General features: G+C 40.7%; 1 protein-coding gene across 4 annotated transcripts in view; it reads right to left on the reverse strand.

The window, feature by feature from the left end:
• ADARB2 (adenosine deaminase RNA specific B2 (inactive)) overlaps nt 1-22,997 on the reverse strand; it is a 309,775-nt gene that overhangs the window by 184,380 nt on the left and 102,398 nt on the right. For 2 of the 4 annotated variants that reach the window (XM_030497230.1, XM_030497248.1), the window contains exon 2: nt 15,985-16,074. The exons of the other annotated variants lie outside the window; for them this stretch is intronic. In XM_030497230.1, coding sequence (XP_030353090.1) covers nt 15,985-16,074 — 90 coding nt within the window. The remainder of the gene's footprint in view (nt 1-15,984; nt 16,075-22,997) is intronic. 4 annotated transcript variants of the gene reach the window in all.

Genomic DNA, 22,997 nt, shown 5'->3' on the forward strand with positions numbered 1-22,997 from the left:
AACCTCTTCCCTGTGCTTTAGTCAGACCACCTCTGCATTTCAAAGTAAAATCTTGTTTCTGATGTTCTGCCTATGCCTTTCCCACAATAACCACAAACTCTCAGCCTGCCATGGCAAATCACTTGGTTTTCCTTTACTTTTACCATCCTTTGCAAATCCTCCTAAATTTTTTGCACATTCTGGACCTAAAAAACATTGCTTTGTCACCAGACCACTGGGTTTCAGATTCACAGAGCAATTTCTCATTTACCACAAATGGAGAAGTCTAGCGCAGTCACAAGGCAGAGCACTCGCCTGCCCTGTCACAGCATGAAGCGGTGACAGTGATATGGCTTGGGAGTATTTTTGTTACTGAAACTGGTTGCCCTTTTAGAAGACAGTTATTACTGTATTTATGCCCAGATGCCTCAATATGATCAAGTAAACACTGTTCAGAGAGCTGCTGCAAGTAAACAAAGCTGTTACAACCAACTGGGGCATGCACCAAGACAACTGCAAGTGAAGTAAAACATGTCAGACTAAACCATCCTCATGGTATTATAACAGCATCTCTGCATAGACTCTGAAGATACTATCGCCAGCCTTTGAATGTTCTCAGTTGCAGGGCTGGATTGGAAAACAAATGTGTAAGTCGCTTCCTCTATTAACTGATCCACCGCAATAGCATCATCTAAATGGCCACCTGAAACTTGACAGTATGTTCAATGGAGATGTAGAACATCATTAAAATGTTTCTTTTTTTTATTGCAATATGCTGAGGTACATTTCTCACAATAAGGCAATATACTGCAAAGTAGATTATATTGTTTAGCTGTCAGAAGGCTGTGAGAAAACAAGAAACCCATGAATGGTCTCCGGTGTCTCCTCATCGTCTGTCATGCCACAGCACAGGGTAGCTATGTGGTTATATTACAGAGGGTAAGGCATCACTGTCTGCACTGGCTGGCTGTTAAACAGTTTTACTCATAACAGATATGCTGTTATATGATACACCCATTGGGTTATTGTACTGGTTTTTAATCCACCCCACTGAATGAGAAGAGGCTGACAAGGTTGCTAGAAAAATATATCTACCATCTCTCCAAGGACAAATGCAGATAGAGGCATCTAATCTACCTACTAATTAGTGTTTCTCTGCTGGGTTATGTGAATAAAACTGAGTCATATTTTAAAGATGCCATTGCTCCCTTTTACTTTGGAGCAGCTCTGCAATCCCAGCATAACTGTGTGGTTCAGAAAGTAGAGATAGGAAGCTATGAAGCCTGTCAGTACTCTGATGTAATTGATCCAAGACAATTTGCTGATCTGCCTTTGACTACCACAACAATCTACTTTCAGGAAAAAAGCATTCTTCACAGTTGCCTTCCAAGCACTAGTGGACAAGGTGCAGGCTCCTTAAAAAGTACGTTCTTACCTGGAGTTAGATGATATCAGGTAATTAGCTTGTGATAAGAACATCCTGATTATAGGAGCCTATCTACCTAACTTAAACATCCAGGCTTCATTACACTTTAGGCACCTAATGAAGCAGCCTCATGTAGAGTGAGTTCCTAATATAACCAATGGAGACAAGCAGATTATTGTGATTACCTGCTGAAAGATCTAAGGGGTACACCCTGTCTGCTTGTGTTTAGCTACTTAAAACTGGTAGAAAGGAACTCCTTTTAGAGGCCTCCAGAGGCACCTCATTGTCTGTATTGCACATATGGGGAACCTGGGCACTTATTTAGCTGTTTCATTGAACTGGTAAAAGCTGGGCATAAGTCAGATCTACAGATTAGGTGGACAGATTTCCACCCATCATTTTTCCAAAAAAAGGTAAAAGTTGGGGTGATAGGCGTAGGTGAATGATACTTGTTCTGCCAGCAAGCTTCAGCACATTTGGTCTTCATGTGCTGTTCCAATTACATTGTCACTGAAAGTAAGGACACCAGTTTTCTACACCACCTTTCAACTACATTATGAAGAATCACACTGCACTGTTATTTTTCCTTGCAGATTTTCCTTGTGGGATCCTACACTAAGGATCCCACAAAGACCAGTTTTTGCACCACCTAATCCTTCACTTACATACCATCCTAAGAGATCATCGTGATATGACAAGGAGTTTATATTGGTAGCTACACACTACAGATGTGGTACTGTCCTTTTTTCATCTGGAGGAGACTGTAGGAGCTCCTTGATATCCTTGTTAACAGCTGGAGTTTGGATGAAAATTTGTTCAATCAAATATAACCCAGGAATGGTTTGTAGGCTGAGGAAGAATGAATAACTCAAAGGTTGTAAAATTAGCATCATGCTCCTAATTGGATCAAAATGTGAAACACTACAACAACACAGGAGGAAAGTCACAAATCAGCACAACCTTCCACATGCTCCTTCTTTGGGAGGACAGAAAGGCACCAAATCATCATGTCATGAGAAAAAGAAGTAGTAAAAAATGTAGCAAGTTAAAAAACTTCTGTGAATCTTCTGTGTTCTGCACAGGTCTTCTGTACAGGACCAAACATCCAAGTCAAATCTATCCTAAGGATCCCGGACCAGACATTCTGATTTTGATGGAGTGTGGAGAGATACAGTGCTAGAAGACAGAGGTAACCGTATGGTGAAACTGAGCTATTTAAACCTTGAAATAAAGCTATAAAGATGAATTTATGCCTACACCGTAAAAGCAAGACTCTTCAGAATTCATGGATCTGCAAAATCAGTTACAATCATCTGCAATGCTGTTTAATCCACACTTTATTATTAAATAATGTTAAGTATTAGCAAGCTACTTTATATCTTTCTTTGGCACACTATCATTTAACATTCTAAAGACTCAAATGCATTTGGCTGACCTAAGTTATTGGGCTCAACTCAGAGCTAACTGGAAGAAATTTAATGTCCTGTAATATATAGGATATCACACTAGATGATCTTTTCCGGCCTGAGCTTTATAAATCTATGGAAAGTGAGGCTTTGCCATAAGTTTTTCACAAAGGGCTGTCACAGCCAGGACATGCTGTCCTACTGGCCGCCTTTCACCAATACATGAGGTCTGGATTTAGCCAGTTGCTGGGCTTGCTGAGTTGCAGCTGTGAACCCTCTAGGCATCCCAGCTATCCTTTGCTTCAACTATTTTTCTTGGGATGTTGGCTCTGTATATAATTGTGCTAAATCATTTCGTCTCCATGCATCTTTTATTAGAGGAGGCTGAGTCCTCCAGAACTTGGAAATGCCTGGTGCAGTTATTTATCCTACACTATTATTCCCTTTGAGAAACAGTGCTTCTATATTTGACTACTTTTTTGTTTAGGTTGATACTGCAAATTTAACCCGTACACACCTTTGGTAATACATCCACCTCTCTGCCACAAAGGGAAGGACCAAAAATATACATAATAAGTTTCCTTCAACTAAACAGGAAAAGCAATGGAGAACTGTGACTGCTGAAATTTCCTATTACCCTCTACTAATTTTATGCTCGTCTTTTCTTTTACCTTGCAGTACAAAGCTCAGAACAGTGTAGAGTTCCCAAGTATGAATTAAAAACAGGAATTGTGTTAAGTGGATACAGGAATATATTTTAAGTGGATACTTCAGGAATTATTTATCTCATTCAAAATTAGACATCTGCAGTCTTCATCTGAGCTAGTTACATCCTGTTGTAGGCAGTACAGAAAACCAAGTTCTCCTATTTGTCATTTCCAAAGACTCTAGACATCAAATGGGTAGCAGTGAAAGTGCCTGTTTCTTCTGCAGGCTAGAAAGAGAGCCTATGGTCACTAGCTGAAACCTAGGTGCAGAGATTTCTAATATTAGGTAAAATAACTCTCACCATTTGTAAATTCTTAGGAACACCTGGTTTCTTAGGGCTAAGATAATTACTTTGGGAGGATGGTAGGCAGTGAGGTGGGTCAGGCCAGATTTTAATTCTACAGGAATAATCCACATCTTGGGTGTTATATTTACTCCCAAGTTTAAAGGTTAAGACAGTTTTTGGAGTTTATATGCTTTCCACAATGACTTGCAGCAGCTATTTGCAGCAGAGCATAAAGTTAATACTTTTCCAGTTCATTCTGCTGTCAGTTATAGGAATTCAGAGGCTGATCTACCCCAAACATGCATTTAATACCACCACCAGTGGCTATAACACTGGGGCAATACCCCTTTAACAGGTATTGCAATTGGTAGTAACAGGCCATAGGCTCTGTACTGAGTTTCCAAGGAGTCAAGACTGAGGCTTGTTGGGTATTCTCTGTGTGAACTTCTGACCTGCCTGCAGCTTTGCTTCCCCTGGTTTAGCTGTGACAGCAATTCCTCTAATTGACCAGGTGCCTATGGCTAATTTGTTTCACTTATGTTTATCTCTGTGTTTTACAGCCATAGTTTTATGCAGATAACAGAAACAAGCAATTACTCTGTGTGGAATGGGATTTTTATGACTCTAGTACAAGGATGCTGTCAAGTAAGTACAGACTTGGTGTGACAGCAGAGGTCTTGAGAGGTGGAAACACAGAGAAGGGCATGTAAGAGGGCAGGCACGGGATGATAAGAGACAGGGCACAGATTGGCACTGGGGACCCCATGGCTACAAACAGCTTGCCTATAGTCCCTGATGCAGTCTGGGAGCTGGAAAAAAACTGCTTTTAAGTGTAATAAAGATAGCAAAGAAATCACTCCTAACATACACAAAAGAGAGCATATATAGAAATCTGGCTGTAATTTGGAGCTGCAGACAAATGAGGATAGCGTAAGATGCAAAAACCTATTACCAACCATGTAAAAATGACCCAGAGTAGATCCTAGGGTAAGAAAGAAGAAACCATCAACATGAACATCGTATTCCTCCCAGCGAGGAAGTCCAGATGCTGATGACCCACCATAGTGCGCACCCCATCATTGGAATGATCCAGAGGATCTGGGGAAGGGTGAGCATGATGCCAGCAAAAGAAGTAGAAACTATGATGTGTGTGTATAACAATTTTAACTTTATTATTATTGAAACTTTTTTCTGAATAGATGCATTCTTTCTCTTTCTGTAATAATGAGATCTGGACCAATAGCTATTCTTAGAGTACTAATATTCAGTTATACTAACAATAAATTGTTTGCTTTATATATAAGGTGTGTTTTCTCTCTGCCCACAAACAAGATTCTGAGTATAACAGAAACCAAAACAAGCACAGAAAGAAATGGTGATTCTCCTTTGCTGTGCACTTGGCAGAAACAGCTTAGTCAATAGCATGTCGAGACCTCGCCTCACCATGCTGAGATTGCCTTTCTTTTAATTTGCTACTACCTTTCTTGGGAGGAAGACAACACCATTTCATTGGAGTTGAGACCACTGCTCTGATCTGGCCCTCCTGCTTTTAATCTGTGTTTCTACATAACCTAACATGCCCTTAGAAAGGTTCCAGACACCATAAAGGCAGAAAAATTAGAGAAGGATAACACTTATTCTTCTGTCCAGCCCATCTCTTCATAGCAGTAAGTGTACTTCACCTGGCAGCTACCCATACCCTGAGTCTATGGACACACAGGTTGCATTCAGTATGGCACCTTTAAGGACACTAAATTAACTTTAAAAATATAGCTTATATCCCTTTTCCTTACATGCTCCTCTAGAATTTGTTATTTGTTACAAAGCTGTGTCATTGTTCATGATATATACCTCAGCCTCACCTCCCGAATATGTAAAAGTCCAATTTTTTATCATCTTTTTATATATCAATGTCTTTGCAATGTCTCATTCTCAAGGATGATACTATATTGCGAATGGACCTGCTCCCTCATCCTTCATTCCACCATGTCCATGATTTTTAAGTAGTGCCAGGCAAACAATGCTGCTGCTTAAAGTATTTTGCAATTTAGATTGATTATTGAAAGATACAGTGTTCAGGCAAAGAGTCTATGAATTATTCTGAGATGGAATATCTTGTTATTCAGAGGGTCTCAGGAAGCAGCACTGAAAGTGAATGAGTAAATGCATACTGTATTAGCTGCATATAATGAACATTTTGCTAACTGGAAGATCTGCTGGATTGCAGAAGGATGTGCCAGGGGAAGATTTGAAGTCTGACTTTGAGGTCAGTAAAAGCACAAAACAAAACAGTAAGCAGTAAACCTACACACTGGAGGAGAAACAGACACACTAACCCACAAAGCTTATTCCCTTTCATGGTATGCATTCTTATGATACACGTTGCACCAATAAAACCAACTGAAAACCCAAACGATTGTGTTTCCATAATCACGTTTCTCCGAATCAAAATACACTTCTTGTAGTTCAGGCATGGTTATTTTGCTCTAATGAACTGCTCTTTTACAGAACTCCTGTGGCCAGACTGCAGAGAGAGAGGAACAGAAGAGTCCCCAAAGAAAATGAACACTAATGAAGTTCACATTTCCAGTAATTTTCAGAGCAGAATATGCTCTTTATTATCAGACCGATGCGAGGGCACATTCAGAATAGCTGTACAATTGCTCAGTACTGAATTAGCATTAAATTAAATTACTGTGAAACTGAGTTTAGCCCTAGAGCATAGGAAAGTGCAGCAAGGACACTCTTTCACTCTTTGCCTTTTTCCCAGCCCAGACTGGTGGAAATAGATGTGCAGTGGGATGCTCATGACCAGATCTGAGAACTGAGCCACAGTGCCTCTGCTCCTTCTCTCTCTTTTGAGGAGTGGGCAGCCATCCTTCTCCTGGAGCACAGGGGGTTTCTGCTGCTGAGACTGTTCTCCCAGACGAGAGTGTCTCCAAGTTTTGCCTTTGAAGTAAGAAAAGTCGCCTGGAAGGCTGGGGTCTCCTCTCTCCTCTACTCACTTTACTTCACAAAGGCTGGAACTGGCTCAAAAATGGCTTGCAGAGAACTCATTTTTTGCAAAGTAGTGCTGTTGACAGAAGGGTGTGAGAGGGGACAACCCAAGGACCCTTGGCTTTGCTGCAGGCAATCCTGTAGTGATAGGACAAGGGGGAAGGGCTTTAAGCTGTCGGAGGAGAGATTTATATTAGATATTTAAAAAAAAAAAATTCCCTATGAGGGTGGTGGGGCCCTGGCACACGTTACCCAGAGAAGCGTGGCTGCCCCATCCCTGGCACTATTCAAGGCCAGGTTCGATGGAGCTTTGAGCAACGTGCTCTAGTGGAAGATGTCCCTGCCCATAGCAGGGAGGTTGGAAATTGATGATCTTTAAGGTCCCTTCTGACCTTAACCATTCTATGATTCTGTGATCAGAAAGCAGAGGTGCAGTGGGTATATAACACAAGGCAACTTGGCTGTATAACACAAGGCAACTTCTTTTTCGTCTGCTGCATGCTGCAAATGTCTATCCCTTGCTCTAATTTTTCAATGGGGTGAGTTGCTCTAGGTAAAGGGGCTGTAGTCAATTCCCTAAATATCTGTCTGTCTGCAGAAATAGAGAGGTGGTGGATAAGTGTTACTACTCCAACCCCAGACACTAGGAATCTGCAACTGTGTAAACTTGAGAAACTCCAGATCCTCTCTGGTCTACGTGTACATTATCAACTATATGTGTCAAACTGTGAAATCATGACTACTCTTCCTTTTAAGGTCAAGGAGATGAAAAAATAATTTGTATTGTCTACTAATCAGAGCTGCCAGAACATGACAGTGAAGACATAGTCACAATGTCTTACCATAAGAGATCTGAGCATAGCCAGAGTGGTTAAGCACTTATCTATGTTCATACAGTGACACAACAGATAAAGGAGAAAAAAAATGCACTTGGACTTCCAGGCTTGTGTTTAATCCCGGAGCCCATTCCTATTTCAAAAATAATACAAATGTTTTAAGATTAATAAGGCCGAAGAAATTACACTGTGCACTGTCTCTGGTTCAGTCAAACCTCGGGCATCTTACAGCTTGCTGCAGTGAGAATTGGTAAGAGGAATAGAACATATGGTGACAAAGGGACACACAAATGCAGAAAGTTCAGGAGATCCCTAAGGAGGTGATTGAGTCACTGAAATGATGCCCCTGCCAGCAGGGCCATCCGAAGCTGGTGAAATAGCAGTCACCGAGCAGCAACACTCCACAACTCTTTCTCATCCCAGCTGCTCTGGAAACCACTGGTGGGACTTCACATACATTTCTCTGGCCTCCCATATAGCTCCCTCTTTCTCTTGTTGGCATTTCCATGCTGGAAGCAGCTTTACGAGTTCTGGCAACAGCTTGTACAAAGCAATACAACTGCAAGGACTTTGTTGTTGTTAAGATACTGAAGGCATCAAGAACAAAAAAACCTACAGACAACTCAGGAGCTAAAGGTTGTCTGAGCCTTGAGGGGGCAGAGAGGTGGGAATGGCAGGGGAACAGTTTGCACAGCAGTGCGCAGGCCGGTGGCACTTAGAAAAAGCTGCATTTTCTGCTGGAGAAAGGCATTGCTGCCCTTATCACCTTCCATTAATGGCTGTGCAGCACCTCGGGGTGCCCCAGCTGGGTGATTACATCTCCCTCCCATCGTGCAGAGAAACATCCAGCCACTTTCCTTGGGGAGTACTCACAGCAAAATGGATTGAAACGTTTTCAAGATTGTTTCGATAAAATTTGAAGGTCAGTGCAGAGGCAAAGAAGTGAGGAAATTTAGACAAACAAATGCACAAAATTCTTAATGTTTTCCTCAGTCTTTGTGTCTCTCTCACTCCTTTTTCATGCCAGGGAAAACTGCAAAACTGCATCCCACCCTGCCCATCTCCATTGGCCCAGGCACAGTCAGGCTCCATCTGTACCATCCTGTCTGCTAAACTCAGTTTTTGTCTGAAAGGAAATATCCTGCTGTGCAAACCCCAGCTGCACTCCAGCAGCCCACTTCTCTTCTTGCATCCCCCCAGCTAAAGGAATCTGAAGGCGCCAGCAGGGCACTTACAGAACATTCACTGCTCCTTCCGCCCACACCATGCTGCTCTTGGGGTAAAATGGTTTTGACCATCACTCAGGCAGTCTATGCTGGGGTGTAGGAAACAAGGTGTTAACTTCTGCCCACCTGATTTCTTCAGGGTTCAGTTTAGCAGATTTTTTCATGCTCACAGTATGTGTTGTGTGTGTGTGAGTGCCGCCTTAATTTTCCTTCCAGTACTACTCCATTGAAGCAGTAAATCGGTGCTGAGCAGCAAGATGCTGAACTGCTTCTTTCATTCTATCCTGAATATGTACCAGAAGAAAGATTCGAACCCCTCCTATGTTAGCCTTTGCCTCATGATGGAACTCAGGTGTTTATTCTTCTACAATAAGCTTTTAACTTTTTGTTTAGCTAAACAGAGACATCAGATCTTGAGAAGAGGTGTAGGAAACATGTGAGAACACTTTTGGAAGTAGACCAGAAGATACCTGTGCAGTCAGACCAAAGGAGCTTTCACATACTATTTATACATCATTTCAGCAGGGAAAAATGATACTTTTCCCTTCTGCTCATGTGATTTTCATTCTGACTAAAGAAGGATTACAAACCCACTGCAGGTCCCCTAGCATTGGCAAAGACATGCCAGTTGTCTCACTCCTGAAAGACAAGCCTTTTAGAAACACACCTCACTTTTCATGGGTAGTAGCCATTCATAGTACCTCTTTTAAGAAACAAAATGAAAACACAACAATAACACAAGCATGAAAACAAATGTCCCATTATTATTGCTATGTATTGGATACACTGACAAGTGCAGAGCTCAGGAAATTAGCAAGCAACAAAGACACAAATTGTAAAGGCAGTTACTGCAGGCTGCCTGTGTGCAGTTGTTAGATGTCATGAATGACATCTCGAAGGGCTGAAACAAGCTGAGCTCCATCTCTAGGACAGTAGGAAGAGGGAAAGGCAGCAGTAAACCCTTTCTTCTTAACATATACTAAAGTTGCTGCCATTTCAACAAGCTCAAAAACACCTGCCAGTTTCTTCTAGAGCAGCGAGCTGACATATTGAGAGCTCCAGCTAAGAGTGTGTTTTAAGAAGAGTAATCCAGTTTCATCACGTATGAGTGACTGACTTCGCAGGCTGTGAGATTTTCATACCATCACACTGCATCACCGTGGTTTGATTTATTCAGTAGCAACTGTAAGGCTGAAATGTGTTTCATCTCTCTCCTGATAACACCCAAATGCGGAATGGGTGAACATATCATCATCTACTCACTGACATAAAAAATCTGGGATTTATGGAAGTAAAAGGGCTTGGGCAAGGCTTATCTAAGTAAGTGCCAAATCAGCATTTAGACCTATTTCTCTCTTTTTCTGGCCTTAAAAAAAAAAAAAAAGATGTGTAATATGCCATGATTCCCTTACCTGGGAAGTAAAAATGATTGCTATTAAAGTGAATACTATTAAAAAGGACTTTGCACTTTTCTTTGGAGATCCTTTTACTTATGTCCACTCAAACAATTTTACAGGAAGGATGAGGAAGGCCAGCAATGTCCTCCTGTTATGTGTGGGTAAATCAAGGTACAGACAAGCTACGCATGTGGGCACATGTAAACATACAGTCAATGATTAGCAACATTGTCTTCAGCTTCTACACTTTGAACACTCACATTCCCTTCCGTGTGCCACCTCAAATGATGTCTGCTATAGAAAAGATGAAATTCATGATCTAGACTGTGACCATGTAAATATCATAGGATAACATCTTCAATTCATTTCAATTTTTTTTCCAACAACTTATCTTCAAAACGTCTTCTTGGACTATGCCATCATCAATGAAGGGGGGAAAAATGTTTCAAGATACAGCTTTTGGGAGTAATGCTTGTGACCCGGACACTTAGGAATAGTATGCCAGCAGGTTTGTAACTTTAAGAGCTGTGAACAGGAATGGTTGTGAAGACACAGCCCTGAATGCATAACAGTACATAGTCTCTCTCCAGAATCTCACTTGTAAACCTCAAATTATTTCTGTTGTCAACACTGAGCATTGCATCATTTTCTTTGAAAACATAATAAATATTTCCGCCTTTCAAAGAAGCAAATACAATATATACAAAAGAATCTTTCCCCATTAGAATTTTTATAAAATAGTCATTTTGATTTCAAAGGGTAAAATGAAATGAGCAACCTTCAATACCATATCATCACTGCAGCTAAGTTCTTGGTAAACACAATATACTAAGGTGATACTGTGCTCTGTTTCTTCAGATTAAATATATCTCATCCTCAGATTTATACTGGCACTTTATGGCTTCTGCAAATGACTGTCTCAGCACCGCAAAGTAATTCCACCCTGTCATATTTGTCTTTGGAAATTGTAACAAATTATTGTGATTTATAACATCAAACTCAACTCTTCCATTTTTTCCCCAGATGGGAACGTCGCTGATGGCAAGATGCTGGGCCATCCATTTACTCTGTGTGGAGGGTGACAGTGAAACATGTTTCATCTCTCTTGCCTGACACTCTCTTTCCCTTTGAGGGGAGGCTGTCAGCATAACTCAAGCTGTCAAGGCACCTTTGCAAGGGGCCTGAAACAAATCTAACACTCTCCTACCTGCATGACTACTAATGAGGTGTGACTTGCCTCTCCTGGCTTCCTGGCCCAGCTGACTCTCCTTGCCTCTGACCCCCATGGTCTCTTCTCAGTCAATAGAAGTCAAACCATCATTTGTCTTTGAGTAAGGACAGGCAATGATCAGGAATGGAAACTGGGGAAACTCACTCCATGTGTACTTCTGCTTTGCTGTGCTTCAGCCAGGGAAAAAACATCTCCCGCCAGCATTGTGTGAGCTAAATGAAAGCCTGTCCAGGGGTTAAACCAGCCTGGAAAATTCTTCTCACCACTTGCCTAAGGCAAGTAGATTTTGTAATTGGCAAGTCAAGCACTGAGTTTTTGCTCATCAAAGTATTTACTGTCATAATAAAAGATGAATAATAGATTGTGCTCTTAAACCGATAATTTTCCTGGTACCTTTTAAAGCAGAATTGCAGGAGAGTTCCAGCTTCACCTCCAAATAAATAAATATATTGCTCTTTCTAACATTAGAAAGGGAAAGTAAGATCCAGTCCAAGCAGTGTATGATACACGTAGCTTTACTTTTGCAAATCAACCCACGGAAGTTTTCTGTGATTCTATGAAGTTTCCCACTGGGAGCAGGAGGATGCTGGACCTTACGAAAACCTGACCTCTGTTTTAGCAAGTGCTGGAATATTTTGAAAATCACCATTTTGGACAAAGAAAGCAAACCCCAGGAATCCTTGTCTGCAGTGTCCTATATGATACAGAAAGGCTGAACTAGAGCCATCTCTCAGCCTGCCTTGGTAAGATGTATTGCTCACAAATCAGGAGGTCGGCAAAAGCTATATTTATTTGCCACTCATGATGGCGTTACAGATCGCTGCTTATGGCAGAGATCACTTACAGGTCTGGGCAGAGGGAGGAATCAGGGAGGGGAAGGAGAGGTTTTAACACCCTCCATTGGAAATATTTCCTAAGCTCCCTTTGCTTTAGTAAAATAGATTTCACATTATGTGAATGGAAAAATGGAAAGCTAAGGAAGTGAAACATCCAAAATCCACCAGCCAAGTCGGGTGTAAATGTGTCATGTATTCTATCACAAGACTAGTGGAGCTTTAGTCATTCCAACTGTATAACAGAGCCATTGTGTCACCTGCAGCGGCTCAGAGGGTGTGTGAGCTGGTGCTCACTGGCAGCGACTGCCAGCACCACACACAAGGAAGGGGATAATAAATTGATCAAGGATATCCCAGAAACATAAAGGCTCCAAGATTAAGAAAGTAAGTAAACAAATACACAGAAATACCTTAAAATGCAATCAGTCCTGAGGTTATTCTTGAAAAGAGGTTTTATTTCTGACCTCACCATGGTTGCAGAGAATTAACTATCATTTGACAATTTTTATTTGTATTTACAGTAGCTTGATAAAGTGTGTGTATATATGTGTGCATGTGTTTATTTTAACGTGCTAAGTTGGATGTGTCAAACTGAACCATATGTAATGTGGCCACAATGGAAATAATTTCACTAAAATTACATAATGTAAAACAAATAATTGGAATACCTACATTAAATACAATTTGCATGCAACATCGCATTATACAATTGCTGACACGCTGCAGAGAGGTATTAGGTTTAAAGTAACTACATTTAGAAAGCAATTTGCAGAATTTCTGCTCTTTTTGCTGGTTTGAAAAGCAGTGATATGTTTTTTGCAGCTGACAAGCGAACAAAAACCAGTAATTGAATGGTACCATTTTACCCACAAGGCAAGCTGATAATTAGGGGTTTAACAGACAGTTTGGATTTAATCTGAGCACTGGCAGCTACTCCTTTAGATTTTTTCTTGTTGGTGTTTAGGGACCAAATAAAGGTGTGTGTGTGTGTCCCACGTGTCAAAAACAATGGGAAAAATAAGTTCTTTTTTATCCCTGGCTCATGTGTGACATTGGGCCCCTGGAGTGCATACACAGGGAATGATTATGCACTGGAGGGCAACGTCTGGAGAATGTGTCTGTGAAAACAAATAGAAGAAAACAAGGGGAAACAAACAACTAGGGTAGGGAACTGGCAGACATGTCCAGCCACATCCTTCTAGGGCAAAGGAAGGGGTTACCAGCCACAGTCTTCTCCCTCTCCCCAGGTGGCAGCTTCTGTTCCACTGTGAGGGTGGAGGGTGGAAGGACACTGGTGGCACCTGTGCTACATAAGCATGGGGTCTGGCATAGCAGGACTAAGGTGGTACATCCATGTGGTGCATACTGCCAAAATCCCTAAAAGTCCAGACAGAGAGATGGAGGAACAGACTGAGAGAACATGTTTACCCTAAAGGAGGGCAGGGCACTGGTTAGTGGTGGGAAATGCCCCAAGTTCCACCCCTCAGGAGTAGTCTTTGATCACCAAATCACCCCAACCCATCTCAGGTCACGTGGAACCTGGGCCAGAAATGGATGCTTTTTTCCAGGACAAAAAAGACTATACCCCACCTATTTCATATTCCCCTTTTCCAAGAGGATAGCTGTTCTTTCAGTCCAGTGAGCCTTTTTGCAACAGCAGGTTTCACTTGTGCTTGCTCCATAGCTGAATATTAAGGAGTTAACATATTACTGATGTGAACAGTAAAATAAAACTGCTGCTGAAAAATACTGACTATTAAACACTAATGAGTATATAAACCAATTTTATAAAATCACAGAGACTTCCCAGAGGGCTAGTCAGACTAGACAAAGAGTGAAGACTAAGCAAGCCATTCCCTTTCAAGCAATTTTCAATTGTTTTTATATCATGTCCAGAAGCGGAATTCTAGTTTTGCTTTTGGCTTTTAATAGTTTATTGCAGCTGAAAGTGAGATCAATTAAAGCATCCTCAATAATCTCAGGCTTAATTGGAGGCCAATTTAGAACTTCAGCAATCTACAGACGATAGTATTCATTGTTAAACATGTTTATTCCCCAAAGAATTCACATTGAATAAAAGTGTTCTGAATACATTACATTTCATACAGCACCAGGAGACAGAAAAATTTCCATACAAAACTACCAGATGAAAGCCAGTTTTTGAAATGTGGATCATATCCAAAAAAGTTTCCTTACTTCAAACAAGTAAGAAAACAAAACCTTTTTGTTCACATCTTTTCCAGCAACTGAAAGCTTGCACTCGCTGTGAGCACGTTAGCAGAGAGGCTGTCATTTCAACTTATTGGCAAAACAATGCCAACATTTCTGATTTCTCTAATGATGGAAGGCAGCACCTGAACATACCCTCAGAACAAAGCAAGGCAATGTATTCTGCCTTTACTATGCCTTTTGCTGTAAACACCAGTACCATCAAGCCTGACCCTTGCATCTAGAAAGTAGTACTGCTCCTGAAAAAGCTCTAGAATGACAGCCATGGAAATGAAACTCATGTTCCCACCATGGGTTATAAACTAACACACACTGGGCAGTAAATATGTGGGCTGGCCCCTACACAGGCTGGCTCTCACTGCCTATAACATGTGCCTGCAGTTCTACCAGCCCTTCTGCAAGGAATCCCCCTGCAGAAGTCACCGGAGACACCCGCTCCACTGTAACTGGAGGCAGGTCACCAGTTCCTTTGCATAAACTATTGAATTGCCACCAAATCCTCATCACTTTTACTCTGATTTACATTTGGGGTGTGACCTAGGGAGTAAAAAGCTTCATACCTCACCCCTCACCTGACAGATTATTTATTTTCCTGATTTTAACTTTTAAAAGATTTGGAAACAAAGCAGAATAGGTAAAGTTTCAAGTATCAATTATTTTCCTTGAAATAAAACTAGAAGCAAACCAGCTTTTCAGTTGAAGAATATATTAATATCCAGTGCATAAGTCATTATTAATATTGCTGTAACGAGTACCAAGTGAATTAATGATGACTGGCTGCATATTTTAAAATTATTCACATTTTTAATGTTTATTCTCAGACCAGTCATTATGCCCTTTATATAGGACATGTGCTTAAAGACCAGTTGAATTCAACTTGTAATAGAAGCACAAGAAAAAGTCTTGAGAAAAACAGTTCAGATGGGAACAATTAGCTTGCAATATTCCCTACTATTTCACCCCTTGCTTTAAATGTATATGTCAGAGTGGACATTCTCCATTCCTCTAACGTCCATTAATTGACAGAAATACCGGCTCTCGTACTTTCAGAGGCTGAGTGTTCAGACTCCAGAGCACTTCTTTCTCTGGAGATGAAAGAATTGAAAATCAAATGTGAATCTTCCAAATAAGAATGCAGTGTATTACCACTCAGTTATTTGGGAAGTACTCCTCTGAATGCCCAACATCAAGGTCTAATTCCTAGACCTACCACAGTAATGAAAGTAATGAAAGACCTACCTAAGTAATGAAAGTCACTGACAAAGTCACTTAATCTCCCCATGCTTCAGTATCCAAAGTCACACAAATAAGTCTCAAGGCTAGAGGGGATTCCAGTTAAACTATACCTCATGCTAAAAAAACTCCCAACCAAACCAAACCAAACCAAACCAAACCAAAACCAAAACCAAAACCATTTGACATCAAACCTGCAGCCTGATTTTCTGAGACTGTGCAGGAGTTCTGGGTGAGCAGTGTACGCTGAAAATCAAGCCATTGCTTCAGGTTGTAAATAAACACTGAGGAGACAGAATGGGAATAGTCAGGTGAAGGTTTTGTGCTAAGCCTCTGGTAGTGTGCCCTAACAACTAGTCACGGGGTATCTTTTCTGGTCTGTCCCTAGTTGTTTAGGGAGGGCGACATGTGCCCTTGATTTGCTCAACACATCTCAGAATTCATGTGGCCACTTTCACCTCTACTCTCGATGCCCATATGTCCAGTTTTAAGATATCTATCATTTATGGAGAGGAACTCTTGATTGAGCTCTTCAGAGATACCAGTGTCATTCTCAGTCCATTTGGAGCCCACAGGAATATCAAGTCAGGTATATGGTCTGTCATACATGCTGCAGACTGAAAGTACCCATGTTTGTAGAGCTGAACTGGCATTCCTGATGAGCCACATTAACTGCTGGTTTCCTTAGGTCAGCAACCCAGAATTGATTGTGGGGCTTTTGCAGCTCTAGCAACTGGTGTCAACAACTCCAGAAATAACATACTACATGTAAGAGTTGTTTAAAAACCTCAAAACCAACAATGCATTTTATTACACTGAACAGGTACACACCTTCTTTTATATTCAATTTGTGGTGGTAAGAGGCTTAGTAACATGTTGCCTACAGTTACAATCCTGAATAGGCTTGCCGTTTTCTTACAAGTCCTTTTCTGGAAAAGAAATCACCACATGGGACATTATGTATGGAAGTAAAAGGATCTATAATGTATTATGTATGTACTTTTTTGTGTGTATGTATGAAATACTTCACACTTCTGTTGCCTTAGAGCTGGCAATATGAGAGATGCAATTCAAGAGTAAAAATAGGGATATGCTGTAGTATTTTGTTGGTGGTTCCTGTTAATTTTTTCGGTCTTAACCAGCACGCTGGACTCACATGAGACTACGAAGCCCCGACTTTTCTTAGCAGTTTGAATCTCATTTTTCAGCAAGTTATTACCACACAGCCAGATTCTCTGGCAGCACCCACAGCAACAAAGAGTTAATGCTTCCCCTCTAGTCTTAATTCACCCCATTGTGTTTGGGATTGCAGGGTTAGAAACGATCACACAGTGAAGTGCTGCAAAGTGCAATCTCTCCTAGACACAATGGGGTTGAGTTAAAGGACATCAGGCACTTAACTCTGAATTTCTTTGCTTTCATCCAAACACTGTTACTTTAACAGCATCTTTTTGCAGTTTTGTTTCTTCTAGTTTTATTTTATGACATAGAAGGAGTTAGATGGTCTTTTGATGCACAGCAAAATTGTTACACACTTTAATTTCCAGGCCGAACTGGGGTTTTAGATGAAAAAATATGTACACAAAAAAAAAAAAAAAAAAAAAAAAAATTAAGAAAAAGGAAGCTACATTTAGAAACCGCCTTTTGCATGTCCAAAGTGATTTGGTCAAAGGAAATGGGGTGGTTCTAAATTTATATTCCAGTAGAACATGGTTCACATTAATGAAACCTGATTTATATGTTAGTAACTTGCAATGATTTTCTTTTTAAAGTGTGTTAATTTCTTTCCTTATCCCTCAGCACAGATTTTTAGATGCTATGAAGATTGGTGTTATCAGCCCTCCCAGGATGGGCAGATAATGGTTTCTCTCTCAGTGGCTGTCAGATTACAGTGAAACTGGCTTTTCTGTTAAGAGCATAGGCATGTATAGATGAAGTGAACTCCCATATACAATGCTCTTTCAGAAGAGGTCAAATCATTCTTTGCTTCCATAGCTATCCTTTAAGGTCTGGGCAGATGGCCTCAGGATGGATAACTGCGAATAAATTGTAGAGCATATGGAAATACCTCTTATGTTAACATGGAAATATGCAACACTCATGTTAAAACAGCAGTAGCCCATAGCAAATTATTTTTTTATGCATAATTTCTGAACATGTAGTCCAAGCTACATCCTGTCCCTATACAGCCTATACAGATATCCACAGGAATAAGTCAGCACCTATAGGCACTCGAGGCTGTACAGAAACATGCTCCAGCCTGGTTCAAGCACTTCCTGCACTGGTGGACAGACTTTGTTTTCTGCAGAAAGTCTGTGCCATCTCCATATAGAAACCCCACCTGAAATTCCCAACCTCCCTATGGTTCCCCTAAGGTGTACATCTATGCAGTTTCTTAACTTACAGTTCCCCCTTAGGGACATAATTTGGCCCTATGCAACGGTGGATGGCTTGAAGGAACGCCTGTTCTAATTATCAATTACATAATAAGTGTCAATTCAGTAATACAATACAGGCACTGATTTATGTTATAAATTGGCATCAGCATTTCATAAATTCTTTCATTTTAATGGCTTATAATTGCTACATTTCTGGAAGTCATACAGTGCAAAAAAATGCTGGACAGGATTCAAAATATGTTGGCATGCATGCAATCACTGAAAATGGGGAAAAAACCTAGAGCAAATATTTAATTGAGTATTTGCTGCACTGTAGTGTTATCAGCCTGCACAAATGCTACAATTGTCATCTGTAAAAAGACCAAAGCAAAGTGCTCTGGAAAGAGAAAATACGTCTCACATGTCATGGCCTAATCCATCAGTCATTGCATTCACATGTAATCTTTACTCAGCTGAAGTCAATAGTGTTAGTTATTGAACAGGGGTGACAGGCCTGAATGGAAGTGATAAAAAATTAAAACCTTTTAATGAGAATTTTTTAGTCCCAGGGCCTGATCCCACCAGTATTTTCTATTGGACATGCTGCTTACTCCTGTGAGCAACTGACTTTGCTCTTGCTATGCCATCTTAGAAGTGCTGGCAACACAACTCTCTGAGCTTAAAAAAACCCGAACAGGACAAACCAGAAAAGAACAGCCTTAATGGACCTGCCTATCACACACCTGCAGCCAAGCCTCATATCATACACCTGCAGCCAAGCCTTGTGCTTCATTGCTCAGAAACATCCCAAGCCCAGCAATGAGTGGTTACTTTCCTAACAGTTATGCCAGGAGGATCACAAGGACGTGTCTACCTGGAGGTATGCCTGGCATGTTTCCTAATGAGGCTGTGTGTCTGCTGCAGAGAGTGATGCTCACTACACCATTGCACTTAAAACTCTTCCCTGAACCACAGCAGTGTGGCATCACACAAAGGATTCAGACCTGGTTGGAAGTCTCACTTTTCAAATAATTTTTCATAACTGTTAAAAATGATCACTTTTGTATCAAAGCAGAAATTCTCTGTTGTTTACAGTTTCTTTTGCTGACATTTCAGAGGGTGAGAGTCCCAAGGACAAGCCCAGATGAAGCCCTTCCTATGGATGCTCTCCCGTCCTCACGTCTCCCTGCAGCATAGCTCACTGTCCCCAGTTGTCAACTCACCTCATGCTGCTGTTCCCATGGCAGGGTCTGTTCTAATCACAGCTCAGAGTTAAATATTAATCTCCTTTTCTTGGAGGTGTGTTTTTAACCTGGACCATGTTAATGATTCAGATTACAGGACAGACCCTTTGCAAGACAACTGGCATGATCAAGCCAGGGATGGAGGTCGGGGTGGAAGCAGAGGGGAGCAGGCAGGGTTGCTCATGCATCGTTGTCTCAGAGTGATGCTATCATGGTTTCCTTAAAGACTTCACAGTAGGATGCAGCAATGGGAATAACCTCAGCAATATTTATCTTATCGGGCTTTTAAAATCTCATCTTCTCTCTACCTTTGTGGAGTAGGAAAATCCTTCCATGTCACAAACAGAGGAGGAGAAGAGGGTTTTGGGAAGATGTTACCCCACTGATCTTGGTGTTTAATCCCCCCAAGGTCCTTTTGCCTTGGTGGAGACAGCAACTCCTCCCCATGGTACGTAGGTAAGTTGCAGCACCCAGTTAGCACCTGGGTTGGGTTCATGGGAGCTTTTCTCGCTGCTGTTTTGGGGCTGAGCAGTCTGTTTGGACAGTGAACACATTGATGAAAAACAAAATATCAGTGCCCATGGGGAGAAAAACTATGGAAGTTTTCCTCAGAAGAGGGGAATCACTTCTTGTGAGATATATTTTAAGAGCATCCATGGGAGTATTTTTTGAAAGCCATATGCTACTTATTCACATGCGTGTGGCAGAACTCACATATGAGGACTGATACAGAACACAAACGTAGGTGTTGCACATTTCATATGTGCATATGTTCGTAGCCTATTCCCGAGTTCTGTTTCTGAAATACTTCATTACACATATGCCATTTTCAGGTTTAGTATTTGGTTACCTTTGGCTTAGAAAAATGCATTAAATTTATGATTAACATTTAACATTTCGAAAAAGATGTGGGATCTAAAACATTTTTATTGGCAGAATTACAATAGTTGTTTTTATACGAAAATGATGTCAAAATAGGCCTAAAGCTTCAAGATTATTCAGTCGAAGCTGTGTAAGTTGAGGCACCACCAGATGAGAACACCATAAAGCAACACAAATTTACCCTCTTTCATCTCCTTTGCACCTCCTTTCCTTTTCCTACTCAGCACAACTCATGAAATCCAGGAAACTGCAGTCTGTCTGCAAGTTGATAGCATTTACTTTTCTTAATTGGCCAAAAAGTTGACCCTCATCCTACAAGGACTAAGTCAGAGCGTGAGTCATTTATGTGATGTAACTGAGAGCTATTGAAACTCCAAATATATTTATAGTAAGCTCAGGGGAATGTAACCTATTAGTCCCTGCCTCCTACTCTTCTGACATGGCTCTGACACTGTGGTTTCTCTCTGGTGCCTCAGACCCACGTACCAAACAAGACAGTCAATGTCAGTTCGCTCCTGAAGCTGGAGAAAACCAGCAGCCCTTGTTGAGTAGCCCAAGAGAGGGTCTCCTGGCCACAGACTCATACCCAGTCAGACCTACACAGCATAACCTCAGCCCTGCAGGCAGCCCGTGATGCTCAGCCAGCAGCTCCTGCATTCCTCTGCTGCTGCTGTCAAAGGAAAAGGTATTCAAAGGACTTGCATTAGAAAAGTATTGAAAGAAAGAACAAGTGCTAGAGCTAACTGTCTTTGGGTTGCTTAGGATATAACCAAGAAAATGGTAGGCAATCAGCCAAGATAAGGAGGTGACTGCCACAAGAGGACCCATTTTTTCTTAATTCACGACTTCCTGAGGTGTAGCTATTTTAGACCACATTTAGACTGTAATTATTGTAACCATTTAGTTACAGATCTCAGCTTTTAAATTGTAAACCCTCAGAAAAGCTTAATGAGCTACAGAAGGACATAAACTCTGTGCTTTCCCACTGGCAAAGCAAAGAAGGCGGCAGACAAATAAATGGTTGTTATTCTGATTTTTTTCTTCCTGTTATCTTATGAAAGCCGCTATTGCTTTTGAAAGGCCTGGGAGCTTTCACTTTGTGACAATGTTATAAGCATTCAGAAACAACTACTCATCCCCTGTTACATGAGGTGCTTTTAGCCATTATCCCACAGTCCTGTAACACAAACACAAGCAGCTCTGGAATTATACTACTTCTTAGCACATGAGGACAGACCCTTGTCTTCCAGAAGCAGTTGTCTTTAAACTTGCACAAAAATTTTAAGAAAACTTACATCTCCCATGGAAGTTTCTCATGGTACTTTGCAAGATTTTGCTCTGCCTCCGGTCAAAGGCACTGTACTCTCTATATAATGGAAAACATTTAGCATCTATTGGAGTACTACACCAGGCAGATGGAAAGACAAGAGGAATTACTCTTACAATTGTAATGCCACTGTACTGAGTGGTTTAAAATAAGCAATGTAATTTTTTGAGATGAAATATCATCAACTTTTAATTGATACTGCTGTTAGATTACATAGTGACATCCTCTGTTCCCTACAGAGAAAACACATGTAGCTTTTGTCTGGTGAACAACAATGAAAACAAATTTTAAAGGCACTTACTGAATGTAGAATACAGTAAGTAACACACCACTTTGAACTGGAAAGAAAAAATATTTGGAAGAACTTGTCAGGAAAGAAGAATAAGGAATGGTCCTTCATGCCAATACGGACGTAAGCTATGAAGAGAAAAGCTGATAGGAGCAGTTCATCATGAAAAAAACCAAGAAACAAATAGAACAAATTTTTAAACAATTTTTAACTTTCCTCCTTTTTTTCCAGTGAAGAATTAAACCCAAGAACAATCTTAATATAAGTATTACTCATCTGCTTTCTTCCATGTATTTATAATTTTATGGTATGCTTCATATATCAGTTAAACTGGCATTACTCATGTACGGAATGGCTCTGGCTGGCAAGGGGACTCCATCACAAATCTGTTACCATGATGTTCATTTAATTCCAATAGGAAAGGCAAGAAGAAAAGCCTGGCTGGCAGATTTATTGATTACATTTCACTAGTGACCAGCAAGCGGCAACATTCTGAAAATCCCCAAAGGTGATCATTAGTACTGAGTAACTGTCACTAAACATTAGCGCCATCAGCAGATGGAACCAAAAGAAAGTGCGATGCTTTAAATGTGAGGCCCAAGAGGCATTGCTTGTAGTCAAAAGAAAAAGTGGAACATCTTACATTATAGCACTTGTGTTTGAGACAAATGTTTTATATATATATTCATGCATATATAGACTTATAAAATTGGTCTAGAACAGTCAGGCAAATTTAGCAGGGCTACCTACTATAAAACATAAAATTAATGTGTCAAGCTAATTTCGCGGTCCACTTGCCTGGAGCTGATTAGGACCAAATTAAACTTGGTCCTAATCAGCCTGAGTGCCTTGCAGGTAATACAGAAAACCATGGGATATGCTTATTACTGTAAAAGCACATGCACATTATCTGCACAAGCAGTGTAAGAACAGGTTTACCAGAGTAATTTGTGGTTTCACACTTTCTAATGCATTGCTAGCTCACCTATTTTTGGCAGATTTTTATTCGACAGTCTCATGTTTCCACGGCACAGAGAAACCAGACATCAAACATGTGATTTGTTTTCCATACTTGAATATGATCTTC

The sequence above is a fragment of the Strigops habroptila genome, chromosome 1 (assembly GCF_004027225.2).
Source record: "Strigops habroptila isolate Jane chromosome 1, bStrHab1.2.pri, whole genome shotgun sequence".
Taxonomy (NCBI): Eukaryota; Metazoa; Chordata; class Aves; order Psittaciformes; family Psittacidae; genus Strigops; species Strigops habroptila.